This window comes from Heptranchias perlo, chromosome 8, assembly GCF_035084215.1.
Source record: "Heptranchias perlo isolate sHepPer1 chromosome 8, sHepPer1.hap1, whole genome shotgun sequence".
Classification (NCBI taxonomy): Eukaryota; Metazoa; Chordata; class Chondrichthyes; order Hexanchiformes; family Hexanchidae; genus Heptranchias; species Heptranchias perlo.
The window spans coordinates 72,645,074-72,663,151 of NC_090332.1; the positions used below are offsets into that span (position 1 = coordinate 72,645,074).

Sequence of the window (18,078 nt, forward strand, 5' to 3'; positions counted from 1 at the left end):
ATGAAGTTGGGAGGGAGGAGGGTCGTGTGGAGCATAAACGCCGGCATAGACTAGTTGGTCTGTGTTGTAAACTTGTTGTATCTTGATGTAAGTAAAATTCTATGATTCTACCATAAAAGGTTTTTTTATGAAATCACCATGGTGGTGATTCCCTCTATAACTAGCAGTGTAGTTGTAAACAATTTTACAACACCAAGTTATAGTCCAACAATTTTATTTTAAAATCCACAAGCTTTCGGAGGCTTCCTCCTTCCTCAGGTGAATGTGGAAATGAAATCCTCAAACCTATCGCATTTATAAATCACAGAACAATGCCTGGTGATTACAGATAGTCTTTTCAACTGCCCGTTGCCAAGGCAACCAAAGTGTTCAGACAGATAGGTGTTACCTACAGGGCCACCGAATATACAAATGGCCAGAACTAAAAAAACAGATGATGTGGAGATGCCAATTAAAAAAACAGAGTGAGAGAGGTAGAAACATCCGGAAGAAAAAGACAGCAATTGACCCGTTATATTAAAAACAGATAACATTTGTTCGCTGGTGGGGTAACGTGTAGCGTGACATGAACCCAAGATCCCGGTTGAGGCCGTCCTCATGGGTGCGGAACTTGGCTATCAATTTCTGCTCGACGATTTTGCGTTGTCGAGTGTCTCGAAGGCCGCCTTGGAGTACGCTTACCCAAAGGTCGGTGGCTGAATGTCCTTGACTGCTGAAGTGTTCTCCGACTGGGAGGGAACCCTCCTGTCTAGCGATTGTTGCGCGGTGTTCGTTCATCCGTTGTCGCAGCGTTTGCATGGTCTCGCCAATGTACCATGCTCTGGGGCATCCTTTCCTGCAAGTTTTTACAGAGCTGCAAGAAAGCAGTCAAGATCCCGAAAGGACTACAGATCACGAACCCACTCAAGTCCACATACAACTCGGATTACGCTGAGAGACTCTGCCGTCGTACCTCTCGCACGCTCCGCAACCATCTCATACACCAACTCTACAGCAGACACCACAACCTCGAAACTAAGATAGAGTCCATACTCTCAACCTGTACTCAGGACACAGCAGACCAGCTACGAGATACCGCCAAACAGACGAGGCAACGGAACTACGCTGCCTACGTGAAAACCAAGAGCAGGAAGCTTGAGAAACTCGGCATCACCACCAGCATCGACCAAGCTTCCCCTGGTACCACGGTTGCAAGTCTATCGTCAATTTGTCCGACCACACCCTTCAACCAGACGAAATCGAAGTTCTCAGCCGAGGGCTCAATTTCTGCCCCACTACCAAAATGGACCCCATTAGTCTCGTGGCGGACACAGAGGAATTCATCAGGAGAATGAGGCTCCAGGAATTCTTCCACAAACCCCAAAATTCCAGCAGCGAACCCAATGAGACAATCAACGATCCGGAACAGCAGACAGAGGGATCCACGGTACAGCAACCGAAGAGGAAAGAGTCAAACTGGACTCCTCCGGAGGGTCACTGCCCTCAGCTTGACATGTATGCTCAAGCTGTCAGGAAATGCGTCAATGCCAGATTCATCAGCCGCACTCAGAAGACAGTCCAGAATGTCACCCGAGCGCAACGCAACGCCATCAACGCTCTCAAGACCAACCGCAACATCGTCATCAAACCAGCGGACAAAGGAGGAGCCATAGTCGCACAGAACAGAACGGACTATTGCAAAGAAGCATACCGACAACTGGACAACCAGGAACACTACGGACGGTTACCCGCAGATCCGACCAAAGAACACACCCACCAGCTCAACAAACTGATCAAGACCTTCGATCCAGACCTTCAAAGCATCCTACGCGCTCTCATCCCACGTTCTCCCCGCGTGAGAGACTTCTACTGCCTCCCAAAGATACACAAAGCCAACACACCCGGACGTCCTATCTCATCAGGCAACGGAACCCTGTGTGAGAACCTCTCTGGATACGTCGAGGGCATCCTGAAACCCATCGTACAGGGAACCCCCAGCTTCTGTCGCGACACTACAGACTTCCTACAAAAACTCAGTACCCACGGACCAGTTGAACCAGGAACACTTCTCACCACGATGGATGTCTTGGCACTCGACACCAATATCCCCCATGATGACGGCATCGCTGCGACAGCATCAATACTCAACACCAACAACAGCCAATCTCCAGACGCCATCCTACAACTCATCCGCTTCATCCTGGATCACAATGTCTTCACCTTCGATAACCAGTTCTTTACCCAAACACACGGAACAGCCATGGGGACCAAATTCGCATCCCAATACGCCAACATTTTCATGCACAAGTTCGAGCAGGACTTCTTCACTGCACAGGACCTCCAACCAACGCTATACACCAGATACATCGACGACATTTTCTTTCTATGGACCCACGGCGAAGAATCACTAAAGAGACTACACGATAACATTAACAAGTTCCATCCCACCATCAAGCTCACCATGGACTACTCCTCAGAATCAGTTTCTTTCTTGGACACACGAATCTCCATCAAAGACAGGCACCTCAGCACCTCACTCTACCGCAAGCCCACGGACAACCTCATGATGCTCCACTTTTCCAGCTTCCACCCTAACCACGTCAAAGAGACCATCCCCTATGGACAGGCCCTGCGAATACACAGGGTCTACTCAGACGAGGAGGAACGCGATGGACACCTACAGACGCTGAAAGACGCCCTAGTAAGAACGGGATATGACGCTCGACTCATCGATCGACAGTTCCGATGGGCCACAGCGAAAAATCGCATAGACCTCCTCAGAAGACTAACACGGGACGCAACCAACAGAGTACCCTTCGTCGTCCAGTACTTCCCCGGAGCGGAGAAACTACGCCATGTTCTCCGCAGCCTTCAACATGTCATCAATGACGACGAACACCTCGCTAAGGCCAGCCCCACACCTCCACTACTCTCCTTTAAACAGCCACCCAACCTCAAACAGACCATCGTTCGCAGCAAATTACCCAGCTTTCAGGAGAACAGCGTCCACGACACCACACAACCCTGCCACGGTAACCTCTGCAAGACATGCCAGATCATCGACACAGATACCACCATCACACGAGAGGACACCACCCACCAGGTGCATGGTTCATACTCCTGTGACTCGGCCAACGTTGTCTACCTCATACGTTGCAGGAAAGGATGCCCCAGAGCATGGTACATTGGCGAGACCATGCAAACGCTGCGACAACGGATGAACGAACACCGCGCAACAATCGCCAGACAGGAGGGTTCCCTCCCAGTCGGGGAACACTTCAGCAGTCAAGGACATTCAGCCACCGACCTTTGGGTAAGCGTACTCCAAGGTGGCCTTCGAGACACACGACAACGCAAAATCGTCGAGCAGAAATTGATAGCCAAGTTCCGCACCCATGAGGACGGCCTCAACCGGGATCTTGGGTTCATGTCACGCTACACGTTACCCCACCAGCGAACAAATGTTATCTGTTTTTAATATAACGGGTCAATTGCTGTCTTTTTCTTCCGGATGTTTCTGCCTCTCTCGCTCTGTTTTTTTTAATTGGCATCTCCACATCATCTGTTTTTTTAGTTCTGGCCATTTGTATATTCGGTGGCCCTGTAGGTAACACCTATCTGTCTGAACACTTTGGTTGCCTTGGCAACGGGCAGTTGAAAAGACTATCTGTAATCACCAGGCATTGTTCTGTGATTTATAAATGCGATAGGTTTGAGGATTTCATTTCCACATTCACCTGAGGAAGGAGGAAGCCTCCGAAAGCTTGTGGATTTTAAAATAAAATTGTTGGACTATAACTTGGTGTTGTAAAACTGTTTACAATTGTCAACCCCAGTCCATCACCGGCATCTCCACATCATAGCAGTGTAGTGAAGAGGCATTATCTTTGTAAAGAAGCGTCTGACTGATTTACTTTCCCATTTGTTTACAAACACAGTACAACAGCATATCTCCGGCCAGAGTGTCATTCTCTTTATTCCTAATGACACCAGTGTTTCCTAGTAGTAATGTAGCTTAAACTGAACACTTGAACCTGTTTCCCACCACTCCTGCAGCATCGGTGCTTCAGAATACTACGTGTCAGCCATGGCTCAGTTGGTAGCACACTCATCTCTGAGTCAGAATGCCGTGGGTTCAAGTCCCACTTCAGTGAGGTGAACATAAAATCTAGGCTGACACTCCCAGTGCAGTACTTTCGGATGAGACATTAAACTGAGGCTCCGTCGGCCCCCTCAAGTGGGCGTAAAAGATCCCATGGCACTATTTTGAAGGAGAGCAGAGGAGTTCTTCCAGTGTCCTGGCCAACATTTATCTCTCAACCAATATCACTAAAACACATTATTTGGTCATTATCTCATTGCTTTTTGTGAGACCTTGCTGTGCGCAAAATGGCTGCCACGTTTCTACATTACAGAAGTGACTATGCTTCAAAAGTATTATACTTTCATTGGCTGTAAAGCACATTTTTTGATGTCCTGAGGTCGTGTAAGGTGCTATATAAATGCAAGTTCTTTCCCTTTTTTTACTGCACCCCCATTAAAATCTCTTTTTTTAGCCTGATACCCTTATAGCCCATTAATGATGAACCTATTTGTTTGCTTAAATAATTGATTTCCAGCAGGCTCCGCTGTATAAAGAACTTAAATATTAAGTCGTTTGCTATATTTGAATCCTAGGTCCGACACTTTGAAAGTCCTTATCTGGTGTACCACGAGAAGGTGAAAACCAGCAGGGTGTTTCTGCGAGACTGCAGCATGGTTTCTGTGTACCCTCTAGTCCTATTTGGAGGTGGCCAGGTCAGTGTGGAACTCGAGAGGGGGCAATTCATCATCTCTCTCGATGGATGGATTCGATTTGCCGCTGCTTCCCATCAGGTGAGGGGACATTTTGGGGGATTTTCTTTTTCTATCGGTTGTTATTTCTCTGAAATGATTGCACCGTGAAAATTGAACAGTGCTCCACCAATAATGACTTGATCGGTAAGTCACTGCGGGCTGTAGATCTGACCTGTACAGACAGGAAGATCCCACATTCCATTCTTGTCTGTGCTGAATTAGGTGGCCTCAGCTGCTTAGTGATTGGGGTATTAAAACTGTCATCATTGCTTTTGGACTAAAGAGGGGAAAAGTGGCCAGGAGTTGTGCTCCTGATCACAGTCTGGTTGAGAATGGGATTGAGTTTGTCTGTGAGTGCTAACCATGGTGGAATAGTCTGTCAACACTCACTTGTGCCTACGCCTGGAGAATGATCGCTTAAGGAAGGTACTAAAAGGCAATTGGTCGTAGAACTGTACCTCAACACGAGTCAACTCCCTTTGAGGGGGAGAAAGTTGGAGGAGAAATAAATTGAAAGTGATATTATCCTTTTGACTAATAGCTGTCACAGTATATTGTTCCCAGGAGGACTGAATCTTGATTGGATCTCAATACTAATTTGCTGATACTGAATCTTTTAACCTAACTTTGAGTAACAGAGGAACAAACAGGGTTAACAGCAGAAGAAATGCGAAACACTGGCATTTCACCTTTCGGCTATTGATTTGATGTTTATTTTTCCTACTGTCTCTTTTGGGATTTTTTTCTTTCTAAACCCTCCCCCCTCAAAGCAAAGAAAGCAGGCAGGCAGATGCCCTACTGTAAGATCTCTGCCTCTCTACACTAAGATGTGCGAGTAATCAGGATTGACTTGCCCTCCTGATTACCACCCTTCTCACTGGATAAAATGTCTTGTCTCACCTCCTGTCGACAGAAATTATCCTTGCAAAGAATGATGGGTACAAATCTGAAGCCTAGCATACCCTGCGTTATTGCTTTATATTTAAGGGTAAGTTAGTGAGTGGAACAATGGCAAATGCAATTTAATATTTTTGTAACGTACTGCTCATAATGAGAAAGAATGGATGATATAAGTAGTCGATGAATGGTGTCAATAACTAGGGATAAAGTTCAAAGAGATCTCGGAGTCTTGGTACTCAACAGGTCTAACCAAGGCTGAGCAGAAAATCAACAAAGCAAATAGAAAGCTGAACTAAAAACTAAAACCACAAGTCAGGAAGGCATCCTTAAATTGTATGATACTTTCAATAGCTGCAATATCCTTTATGTACTGTGACGACCAGAATTGTACACTATATTCGAAGTGCGGTCCACAAATGATTTATTAAGTGGCAGAATTACCTTACTGTTTTGGCTCAACATTGACCTTTTAATACATCCAAAGATCTGATTTGCTTCACTCATTGCAATAGCTTCAATTTATTATCATTCAGGATCCCCTTGCATTTTCCATACACATTATTTTCTTTCCCTTCCTGGGTAATAATTCCTTTGTGAATTTTTTTGTCCCTATGTGAAGCACTGTGCGTTTCTCTACGTTGAATTTCTTCTGCCACCTGTCTGCCCAATTCCCAAGTATATTCAAATCCTCATGTAGCTTATCCTATTCAGCTTTGCAATGTACCATCTTCATTAGCTTTGTATCATCTGTAAACTTAGCCACTATACTAACCACTTAACTCCTAGCTCCAGCTCATTTATGAAGATATTAAACAAAAGCGGTCCCAAAATAGACCCCTATGGGACCCCACTGGTAATATTCTCGTAGGCTGATGACACTCCCTGTACTATTACATATTCATTGTAAAATATTTCCACTGATTCCCGCTTTCTTTATTTTCAGTACTAGCCTCTCCAGAGGATCTGTATCAAAGACCTTACTGAAATCCAAGTACACCACATCCACTGCCTTACCCCTATCAAGCTCCTTTGCTACACCCTGAAAGAAAACCAGTAAATTAGATTGGCAAGACCTCTCCTTCATGAACCCATATTGGCTATCTCTTATGATTTTATTTCTATGCAAATACTCCATGACCTTATCCTTAATAAAGATCTCCATAACTTTACCCACAACAGACGTTAAACTCACTGGTTTATAGTTTCCTGGGTCATTTTTGCTACCTTTTTTTTTTAAAAAAAGGAGCAACATCTGTCTTTCTCCAGACCACAGGCATCGGTATTCAGTGATAGCCAGAAGATTTGTGCCAGAGTGCCTGCAATTTCCTCCCTTAGTCCCTTAAGGATCCTCGGATCCATCTTATCCAGCCCCGGAGATTTATTCACCTTAAGTTTGCACAGCTGTTCGGCAACCATGCTGGTAGTAATGTGAATAGTGTCACAACTTACCTCTGCAACACACTTTAGTTCCCTTTCCAGATCAAATAAGTTACCTGTCTCATCCTTGGTTTAAAAACTGCCAGTGCAATGATGGGGACACAACATTTGGCCTCAGCCAGGACTCCTGCTCCTGATCGGTGCCCAGTGACGCTGGCTGGAAAGTGCAAACATGGGGACGTTGGCAGGGTCGGGATTAGGCCTGGCTGTGATGCTGTGCACAGTTGGATGATTTGCCATCGCTTGCTGTCTGTCCTGGTGCGGTTCAAATATTCACTGGTGTGTGGAACTGGAGGGCTGCTGGGGAACCCATGTCACCAAAACTCAGTGTGAGTACCTTCTGCAGAGGAGGGGAGAAAAGGGTGAAAAAAATGTCGGGAAAGGGTGCAAGTGCTCTTGTCTTGCTGTTTGGGACGCCACCATTAGGGGGCTCTTGCCATCCAAGTTCTGCAGCAACTTCTCTGAGAAATTAAGCTGCTGTAAAATCTACACATATATTTCTGATGAGTGGTTCTTGAAACCTGGACTGTGGAAAGTCTGCAATCTGAAACCTAAGTAGTAATGTTTACCAGTAGTGTCTAAAGTACCTTTTTAAAACTGCTAAAGATAAAAGCATAGCTTCAGCCTGTGGTTACAGGGACAGTATCACTAGCCACATGCACTGTGGGGCTCCAGAGAAGCTTAGTTCTGAATTGGTAATTGCTTTTTGGAGCTCAGGAGAATCATATTCCTACTTTGACAATTAAATAAATGATGAGGATGAATTTATTCCTCCACTTTTCCTTTTGAAATGAACCATTTTGTAACAAGTCCATTTCTTAATAAGTCGCAGATGACAGGAACCAGAAATGGGGATGTTCGCTGATGATTGCACAGTGTTCAGTTCCAGTCACAACCCCTCAGATAATGAAGCAGTCCATGCCTGCATGCAGCAAGACCTGGACAACATCCAGGCTTGGTCTCATAAGTGGCAAGTAACATTCGTGCCACACAAGTGTCAGGCAATGACCACCTCCAACAAGAGAGTGTCTAACCACCTCCCCTTGACATTCAACGGCATTACCATCGCCGAATCCCCCACCATCAACATCCTGGGGGTCACCATTGACCAGAAACTTAACTGGACCAGCCATATAAATACTGTGGCTACAAGAGCAGGTCAGAGGCTGGGTATTCTGCGGCGAGTGACTCACCTCCTGACTCCCCAAAGCCTTTCCACCATCTACAAGGCACAAGTCAGGAGTGTGATGGAATACTCTCCACTTGCCTGGATGAGTGCAGCTCCAATAACACTCAAGAAGCTCGACACCATCCAGGACAAAGCAGCCCGCTTGATTGGCACCCCGTTCACCACCCTAAACATTCACTCCCTTCACCACCGGCGCACTGTGGCTGCAGTGTGTACCATCCAAGGGATGCACTACAGCAACTCGCCAAGGCTTCTTCGACAGCACCTCCCAAATCCGCGCCCTCTACCACCTGGAAGGACAAGAGCAGCAGACACATGGGAACACCACCACCTGCACGTTCCCCTCCAAGTCACACACCATCCCGACTTGGAAATATATTGCCGTTCCTTCATCGTCGCTGGGTCAAAATCCTGGAACTCCCTTCCTAACAGCACTGTGGGAAAACCTTCACCACATGGACTGCCGTGGTTCAAGAAGGCGGCTCACCACCACCTTCTCAAGGGCAATTAGGGATGGGCAATAAATGCTGGCCTCGCCAGCGACACCCACATCCCATGAACAAATAAGAAAAATGTTTATCACCTTTACTTATTAAGTCAAAATTACAATTTATATTTTTCTCATCAATGAAGTATTCAGTGGACTTGTTTAGTATTCAAACAGCACTGTTACAAAACTGGGGCCAGAGTAAATATTTATCATCAGAGATTAACCTCATTGAGCTTTGGCCTCTTCCGTGGACTACATTGAAATTACAGTTAGGAATCGGACAAAATACACTTATTCTACATTTGAGCAGTTTTATTTTTTTTAACGTGGTGTTAAAATAAGCTCTTGCATTTATCTTAGTGTGGTTTATAGATACAGGGTTCAAATCCATTCTACGGGCAATACTAAAACATAAACAGGGAGTTTAAGTTTTTAATAATATAGACTCATTTTGATCACCTAAAGAGGTCAGAGAGAAATGTTCCTGATTTCTTCCACCCCCCCTAATTGGCCTGGGTTTTTAGCTAATATTTTGCCTCTCCCAGAAGATTACATGGCTTTGTGTGGGTAGGGAGTGTCTGTATGGTGATGCACAAGACATAACAACTGTATGGAACAAGCTAGATGAGCCAGTGGGTTTTTTTTTATTCATTCATGGGATGAGGGCATGGCTGGCAAGGCCAGCATTTATTGCCCATCCCTAATTGTCCTTGAGAAGGTGGTGGTGACTTTTCCTGTCCCTCATTTTCCTATGTTCGTACATACAGATATCTATATATATTTAGCTCTAAAAAGCATGCACCCTCTTTTTAACCAGTATTGTTTCTCTTGCACTACACCCAGATCGCTGAGCTGGTGAAAGAGCTTCGCTGGGAACTGGACCAGCTGCTGGAGGATAAAATCAAGAAACCCACTATGGATTTGTGCACTTGTCCACGGGGATCGCTCATCATCGACATGATTGTGAAACTTATAACGACTCAGTGACAACTGAGCTGAAAAAGATTTCCTGCGAAGGTGACGATCGATCGCACTGAGAACTTGGGGGGGATCTGCTCGACCATTCACACTGCCTTCCCAAACACTGGCAGTAGAATTCAGATCTGTTATCCTTGTGAGCACTTCAGAAGAAGATAGAAGGGATTGAACCGCTTGGTCCAACTACAATATTTATGCATCCAATACGCGAATCGGTGCAACAAGCAAAAACCTGCTGGGTCTGTTGATAAAGGATATTTTACTGAAAAACCCGGATCCGCTACAACTGTGTAATGCAAGTCATGTATTTACTATTCAACATAATACGGACGGACGAGGAAGCTTGCAATCCCAGTGGATTATTATTGCTGTAAATTTTCCAACCAAAAACTTATCATGCCTGTGAGGTGAGGTTAACCAGCTTCCACTTCAGTAGAATGTAGCTTTCTCTAGATGCTTGAGACGAACTAATGGCACTGCTGACCGGTTATTATATTGTGGAGTGACTGCTGCGGCAGTTTGAGATTTCGGATAATTGCCCATTTACAAAGCACTTGTATCGGACAGAGAAAAAAATTAAATGCATGACTGAGACCGTCACACTTCCATCCCATGACATTGGATGAAGAAATATTTTAATTAGGAGCTAAGAAATAAACATCAATCAACCTTTAAAAGACTTGAGCGCTATCACTCCAGTGAACCGTGCCAAAGTTGTTGCACTTTAAGGTGTGTTGGAATATAAAATGAGTACCATCAATCCTTAATTAAAATAGATATATATTTCCGTCCACGTGTTGTTCTTACAAAATTCCTGTTCCCTCTGCTGCCTGGTGCTTTTACAGTATGTTTTTAGGTTGAGGGGTGGGGGGTAATGAACAGATGGCCACTTTAATGGAGAAGACTCTGGTTCAGACACAACTTTATAGCAGGAGATAAATAGATATTGATAAATCTAGATCAATCAGTAAGTAGATATTGATGAATCTGGATCAGATGACTGGGAGGAGAATGAGCAAAGCATGTGAAATATTCTTGAAATTCAACATTTAGATGCTTGTGACCTGTCGAAGTAGGGCTTTGGTTTAAAAAAAGACTTGCATTTATATAGCACCTTCCGTGACCTCAGGACATCCCAAAGTACTTTACAGCCAATGTAGTCACTGCTGTAATGTAGGAGACGCAGCAGCCAATTTGCACACAAGGTGCCACGAAGAGCAATGTGATAAAACAACCAGATAGTGATTTTGGTTGAAGGACACCAGGAGAACTACTCTGCTTCAAAATAGTGCCATGGGATCTTTTATAACCATCTGAGAGGGCAGACCCCTGGGGGTCTCTGTTTAAGGTCTCGTCCAAAGATGACACCTCTAAACAGTTCAGCACTCTCTCAGTACTGCATTGAAGTGTCAGTCTAGGTTTTGTGCTCAAGTCCCTGGAGTGGGCTCGAACCCACAATCTTCTGACTCTGAGGCAACAGCTTCTGATCCAGGAACACCACCTGGCTTTTCTGCAGCAGAGGCCAAAGGTTTATTCTTGTGATGGTGATATTGCTCCAGTTTTGCTCCTTTAGCAGACTCTGGACCAGCTGATTAAGAGCTGAGTGTACACAGCAAGCTCCCTGCTGCATATAGTGATACATTCAGGTTCAAATAATTAATTACCTGGTTACCTAGGTAGGAAGGTAGAAGCCCGTTTTGTGGCTGGTCACATCCTTTTTTATTGTGCACTTTTCACAATGGGGCCTAGGTGCGATGGCAGGGCAGCTGAATAAAAGCTCACTGCCGGGATGTATCATGTGGCTCACGATACAATGTTTGGCTATCCCTGCATCTGGTCTTTTTAACCACTTACAAATATCTCAGTACAGGCCTAGAGAATAACTAACTGTCCCCTCACTGCTTCATAAGCTCTCTGTGCAGTAGCAACAATGATGCTGTCTTTTTTTCCCACATAATGTAATTGGAACAAGGGTGAATAGTAGTCAATAAGCTGAAATACCCTCACTAATACACTTTCAGGAAGATCTAGGCTACAGACTGCATGTTTCAAACATGCAGCTGTTAATTCATGAAGATATTTACCCCATTTGTATGAGTTTAGAATCGAATTACAACTTATTATTTGGTGTCTAGACTTACCAAATGCGAAAACTAGTTTAACAGCTGCAGAATATCAATTTCTGAATGCAATCCTATGGCTTTGCACACAGATCATCAGATAATTATGGGTGAGAATGATTATTCAGCCCATCATAATTCAGCCAGATAGACCCTACAATCCTCCTGGTGCTGCATCTAATTGTCTTTATTATTCAAGTTTTTGTCTCTGCTACTTTACCTGGAAGTCCACATTCCTTGTGTTGACCACCGTTTGCGTGAAGAGAATTTTATTTGTTTTACGGGTTGGACCACTGACACCAGGGATCAACATTACGGCTCTTTTCTGCACTGCCTCCATTTTAAAAATTCTCATCCTCGTTTTCAAATCGCTCCATGATCTCTGCGCTCCTTCAATTCTTTCCTCTTGCGCATCCGATTTTAATCGCTCAATTGGCGGCCGTGCCTAACCTCTCCTCCTCTAAAACGCTCCTTAAAAACCTACCACTTTGACCAAGCTTTTGGTCACCTGTCCTAATATCTCCTTATGTGGCTTGGTGTCAAATTTTGTTTGATAACGCTCCTGTGAAGCGCCTTGGGACGTTTTACTATGTTAAAGGTGCTATATAAGTTGTTGTCGTCTCAGCCTGCTGATCTTGGACTTGTACACAGCATTATTCTTTTAAAGTTGTTCCAAGTGTCCTCTGCTAAGCTGTTGATCATCATCTTCCAATCCATTGGGAGAAGATATTCATTCTCGCTTTGGATGGTTATAAGATACAAACCCCTAACACTCATTTTCATAGTGCATATTTTCTATTGAAGTAGTTGAGATTCAAACATGACAAATGTGGATTAAAATATGTAAACTTCTGCCATATATAACATTAACAAATAGAAACAGCTGCCTTGGACATATCCTTTTACTAATAAATTGGATCCATAAACTTGAGAATGGAAGTTGCACATTTACAACAGTACCTTATTTTATGAGATGACTACATATGAAAGCTTGCAGGAACAGTAGGCAATCTCAACACTTATGAGATTCTGTTCTGGGTTTTTCAAAAATGGTACATTGATTTGGATAATAAGATTAGCTTTAACTTTCATTTTCACTCTGCACAGCAGCAATAAAGACACCAACACATTATCTCTGGGCTGGGAACCTATAATGGAAGTACAGCTGATGTTTAACAATGGGATTGAAGATTAGTTGCCAAGTTTACCAGAAGAAATATATATTTAATAATTTAACATTAGTAACTGTTCCCCTCAATCATTTTTATGATCAGCATCTGGATTACAGTTGATGAGGCTTTGAACCCTGGATAAGATAATTTCATTGGAGCTATTGCAGTCTTCTGGATTGTATGGTGGAGATACTGTCAATACCCCAGCTACACACAGCACTTTGCGTTGGTCCCCCTGTTCTGTAACAGGAATCCGATTTTTCTCCAGCCAAGATTTAAGGCTGGATTTCCGTTGTTCAAGCTCTTCGTTGCTGTAGACCCTGGCAGCTACAGGCATAAATAAAGCAGAGAGTCTCTCAGTTGTGTTATTTTCCCCTTCGTTGATCAGTTCCACTGTCTGGATCGCGTGGCCCATAATGGTCACAACAGACACCTTCCCGGCATCTACGAAGTTTACCAGAACAATACTGAAAGAAATTAAAAATCAAGTTGGTCACTGAGGGCAACTGACAGCAAAGGTAGCAACTAAAGTTAAAGTTTGCTACATTTTAAAAGAAAAACCTCCACCACTTCCTAACAGATGACTGGAGCCAAAAGGGCACCTTCCTGATGGCAATTCTAGATGCCAGAGACCATGGCTGGCCTCAGCTGCCCCAGCTCCATGTCCTCCTGAGCCGACTCACTAGGGTGTAAATAGCACACATGGGTTAACAGCTTTTCACTGCTAGTTGCATAGAAGCTGGAACCCCCCCCCTCCCCACAACAAGTATGTCTCCGAAACAATTCTATTGGTATATCCCAGTCAGAACAAGTGATTGTTGCCTTTTACTTGTTATTGGAGCAACACCAGCAGGCCAAGGCACGATTGTCGATAGGGTAGATGTAGAGATGATATTTCTACTTGTGGGGGAGACCAAAACTAAGGGGCCTATATATATATATATATATATATAAGATAGTCACTAACAAATCCAATAGGAAATTCAGGAGAAACTTATTTACCCAGAGAGTAGTTAGAATGTGGAACTCACTACCACATGCAGTAGTCGAGGCGAATAGCATAGATGCATTTAAAGTGAAGCTAGATAAATACATGAGGGAGAAAGGCTACGCTAATAAGGCTAGATGAAGTGGGGTGGGGTATGAAGAGATGTCCAGCAAATTTCACTTACCTTCCCGAAACAGGGTCGACAGTGAAGACCCAGCCTTGGTATGCATTTTTTTCATCTGCAGTGACTTTCACTTCTTTGTTCAGATACTTCTCCCATTCTAAAGGTTTTTTTGTATTCCATTCATTCATATTCATTAGAGAATTACTTTCTCAATCTATTGAAATAGAAATAAACATTGCATTCTTCACACCATTATTGAAGGTCTTTATATACTATAACATCTTAAAAAAGGGGCTCACTGTTGGGTTGAATTTATCCTACTTGCACATTTATTTTAAGGTAATGTGCATTAATACCAAATATGAGACCTCACAAAAGTAGGTGACATAGAAGTGTGTTGTAATTAACATTTTTTTCTTCAAATTAGACAGCTTGTTCTTTTTATTCCACTACCTCCATGAGACCTGTACAATCCAACAGAGACATGAGAATGAGAAACTTCACCACGGTATGGAGACCAACTCTCCAGACAATACTGCTGCTGGGACATTGCCTGGCTAGAACCCATAGCAGAGCAATATGAGTTTGAGGGAGGGTTTATACCTGAAATGTTAACTTGCCTCCTGTTTTCTCCACGGATGCTACCTGAGTGTCTCCAATCTTTTCTGTTTTGTTTCAAATTTCCAGCAGCTGCTGCTGTATTTTGCTTTCTGTGGCACGAGAGAACAGATTGGGATACAAATCAATGCTGTCTTGCTGTGAGGAAGTGCAACATGTGTATCTGCACCCAGACCCCTACAACAGCATGATTTTACCCTTACTGCACTGAAATAGATTTTTTGAAATATGGTCCGATAAAACATTTAACCCAGGATTTACACACTAGGCCTTCGATCCTAAAGACCTATCTTATTACTGAGAAATTAGAAGGCGCGATTACATTCACTCACCTCCTTACTCCGACGCTTCTCAATTAACGTCACCTCCACCCTGGCGTCGCTTCTGAATGACGTCTTCCATCTCCCTCGGTACCTACGCCCGAGAGATTCGCATCGACGTCATAAAAACCGCCGCGCATTTGAAATAAGTCACGTGAGGGCACGAGTCGATTCCCCCGATCCAGTAACGGTCAAACGCGGAGTTGGTGTTTGTGAAACGACTACTTCGTTCATATTTTAATTCATGTTTTAGAATGTGGTAAACATCGGGTCTGAACGTTTTCATGTAATAATTCCCCCAGTAATCTGAGGACCATTTATACCCATCAGGCTGCTCCTTTCTACAGGGCGTATCCCACATCCCGCTGAACTGTCCCGGCTCCGGGAAGAATCACGTGTGATGGGGAGGTCTTAATATTTTTCGTGCCCCCAGGAAATGCTCAGTTACCATGTTCGAAAGAGAGGAATAAGGGGATGGAGGCCCCTGACAGTGGGCCTGTGCTCCCTTTACGCAAGAAGATTGGGGTGGTGATTAACAGCACCTCCTGCCTCATTTTTCTCAGAATGCCGAGGATAGCCTCAACCCCCCAAAATGTTCGTGAGACGCCTATTGTCGCCGTGCATTTCCAAATGCCGCATCTGCACATCTTACCTAAACAATCAGCTCGGCAGAGTTTCCTCAACTTGGCTTCATTATCAACCACAAGAAGTCTCACTTTAAACCACTGATTTTTTTTGCACAATTCTAGGAAAAGTCTTCTTGTCCACTGTTAAAGAGGAGATGCCAACACGAAGAGCAATACATTTAAGAGGAATCAAAGATAACAGCAGAACAATTCCTTTGTGTTCTCAGTCTGATTGTTACATCTGTGTTGTGCCAAATGCAATTGATGCATTTGGCACAACAGATGAACCTGCTTCACCAATATTCCCCTTACAGGTCACCTCTGTCTTGTGGAAATAAATAGAACTGCTGCTTCAGACTTGTAGTGGTCTCAGGTCTTCCAAGTGTTTTTTTTCAATCATCATTGGTGATGTCATACCTTTTTTTTCTTTATTTTTTTAGGCCCCCCCCCCTTTTATAAGAAGGGGGTGTAGGGTGTGCTTAAATACTAAAAAACAAATAAAACGAAACCAGGTATCAAATCAAAATTTTATTTTCCTCGTTCAGGATGCACTCCAGCCCCTGCGGTGCCCACCGGTCGCGGAAAGCCTCAAGCGTACCGGCAGACACCGCGTGCTCCCTCTCCAGGGCCACCCGGGCGCGGAGCAACCCGCGAAAGAGAGGCAGACAGGCCGAGCGACCGCCCCCACGGACCGCGAGCATCCTGGACCTGTGGATGGCCACCTTGGACAGGCCCAGGAGCAGGCCCACGAGGACGTCCACCGACCTGCCCGCCCCCCTCCTCACCGGGCGCCCAAAGTCTTCCAAGTGTTCTATTCCAACCACACCCTCCTCAACTTATGTTAATGACAGATTCATTCCTTTCCTGATGGCCTGACCACGTTCTCGACAATTGAGCTCGGGGCCAATGGAATGCCACTAAATGTATGTCGCACATAAATCAACTAAAATTTCAAGCACTAGGTCCAGCCTTGCTACATTTGGAGGCTCTTGTGAAGGCCAAGTTAATGTGTCAATCGACAGACAATACAACAGTTATCAGGTAGAAAGATAGTGGGACCCCATTCATGGTCCCTCTATCAGAAAGCAACACTACTTGCTCATTGGTGCTTAACCACTAGATGATACTCTCAGTACAACATCTGGATGAGGTAAACAACACTATATGGCCAGTTGGTCAACAATTCACATGAAAGGTCCATTCTGAAGTCATTTAGGACATTTTCATGCCACTGGGTTATCTGGAAATGATGTTTTACTTTTTGTCTAATAATCATCATCAACTCCCTTTGATGCTCCTGCATGAGGATAGGTCAGCTTGGAAACTGGACAGCTTGGCCTTGGGCTCAAAAGTTTTTTTTAAATGTAGTTTACTACCTTTTGTTCTCATTCTCCAAAGTCCAAAGAGAAAATGCAAACAGAGGGAACAAAGGTGATCCTGATAATGCCATATTTCAGATATGCTGGCACTAAGCAATGTCCACCCAGCATCATTTGTTTAAAGGAGACACCTCTGCTGTTGGGGCAGATTTTTCACTCAGACCCAACAAGTTTTCACTTCACAGCATGCTGTTGAGGGAACCTTACTTAAACCGATGCTTAGAGGCGGTGCAACAAAGATTCACTAGATTGATTCCTGGGATGAGAGGGTTGTCCTATGAGGAGAGATTGAGTAGAATGGGCCTATACTCTCTAGAGTTTAGAAGAATGAGAGGTGAACTCTTGAAAGATATAAGATTCTGAGGGGGCTTGACAGGGTAGATACTGAGAGGTTATTTCCCCTGGCTGGAGAGTCTAGAACTAGGGGGCTTAGTCTCAGGATAAGGAGTCGGCCATTTAAGACTGAGATGAGGAGGAATTTCTTCACTCAGGATTGTGAATCTTTGGAATTCTCTACCCCAGAGGGCTGTGGATGCTGAGTCATTGAGTATATTCAAGACCGAGATAGATGTTTTTTGGACTCAAGGGGAATCAAGGGATAGGGGATCGGGCGGGAAAGTGGAGATGAGGCCAAAGATCAGCCATGATCTTATTAACATAGAAAATAGGAGCAAGAGTAGGCCCTTCGGGCTTGCTCCACCATTCAAAATTATCATGGCTGATCGTCTAACTCAGTACCCTGTTCCCGCTTTTTCCCCCATATCCCTTGATCCCTTTAGCATTAAGAAATATATCCATCTCCTTCTTGAATAGATCTAATGACTTGGCCTCCACTGCCTTCTGTGGTAGAGAATTCCACAGGTTCACCACCCTCAGTGAAGAAATTTCTCCTCATCTCGGTTCTAAATGGCATGCTCCGTAT

The 18,078-nt window shown here is 44.3% G+C and overlaps 2 protein-coding genes across 5 annotated transcripts in view; one reads left to right on the top strand and one right to left on the bottom strand.

Moving 5' to 3' along the window:
- Positions 1 to 10,597, top strand: part of dhx57 (DEAH (Asp-Glu-Ala-Asp/His) box polypeptide 57) — a 96,837-nt gene extending 86,240 nt beyond the window's left edge. The window contains exons 24-25 of the mRNA XM_067989284.1: positions 4,657 to 4,854; positions 9,675 to 10,597. Coding sequence (XP_067845385.1) covers positions 4,657 to 4,854; positions 9,675 to 9,818 — 342 coding nt within the window. The 3' untranslated portion in view covers positions 9,819 to 10,597. The remainder of the gene's footprint in view (positions 1 to 4,656; positions 4,855 to 9,674) is intronic.
- Positions 10,598 to 12,813: 2,216 nt separating this feature from the next.
- Positions 12,814 to 15,895, bottom strand: gemin6 (gem (nuclear organelle) associated protein 6). Of its 4 annotated transcripts, none has more exons than XM_067989288.1 (3): positions 15,804 to 15,895; positions 14,274 to 14,427; positions 12,814 to 13,568 (listed from the first exon to the last, which is right to left on the bottom strand). In XM_067989288.1, exons 2-3 carry the CDS (start codon positions 14,405 to 14,407, stop codon positions 13,184 to 13,186), a joined length of 519 nt encoding a protein of 172 aa, XP_067845389.1. In that variant the 5' UTR covers positions 14,408 to 14,427; positions 15,804 to 15,895; the 3' UTR covers positions 12,814 to 13,183. The 4 variants fall into 4 exon arrangements, with proteins under 4 accessions (XP_067845389.1, XP_067845386.1, XP_067845388.1 ...); XM_067989285.1 differs by lacking the exon at positions 15,804 to 15,895 and adding an exon at positions 15,164 to 15,375; XM_067989287.1 differs by lacking the exon at positions 15,804 to 15,895 and adding an exon at positions 14,834 to 15,112.
- Between the last annotated feature and the right edge of the window lie 2,183 nt (positions 15,896 to 18,078).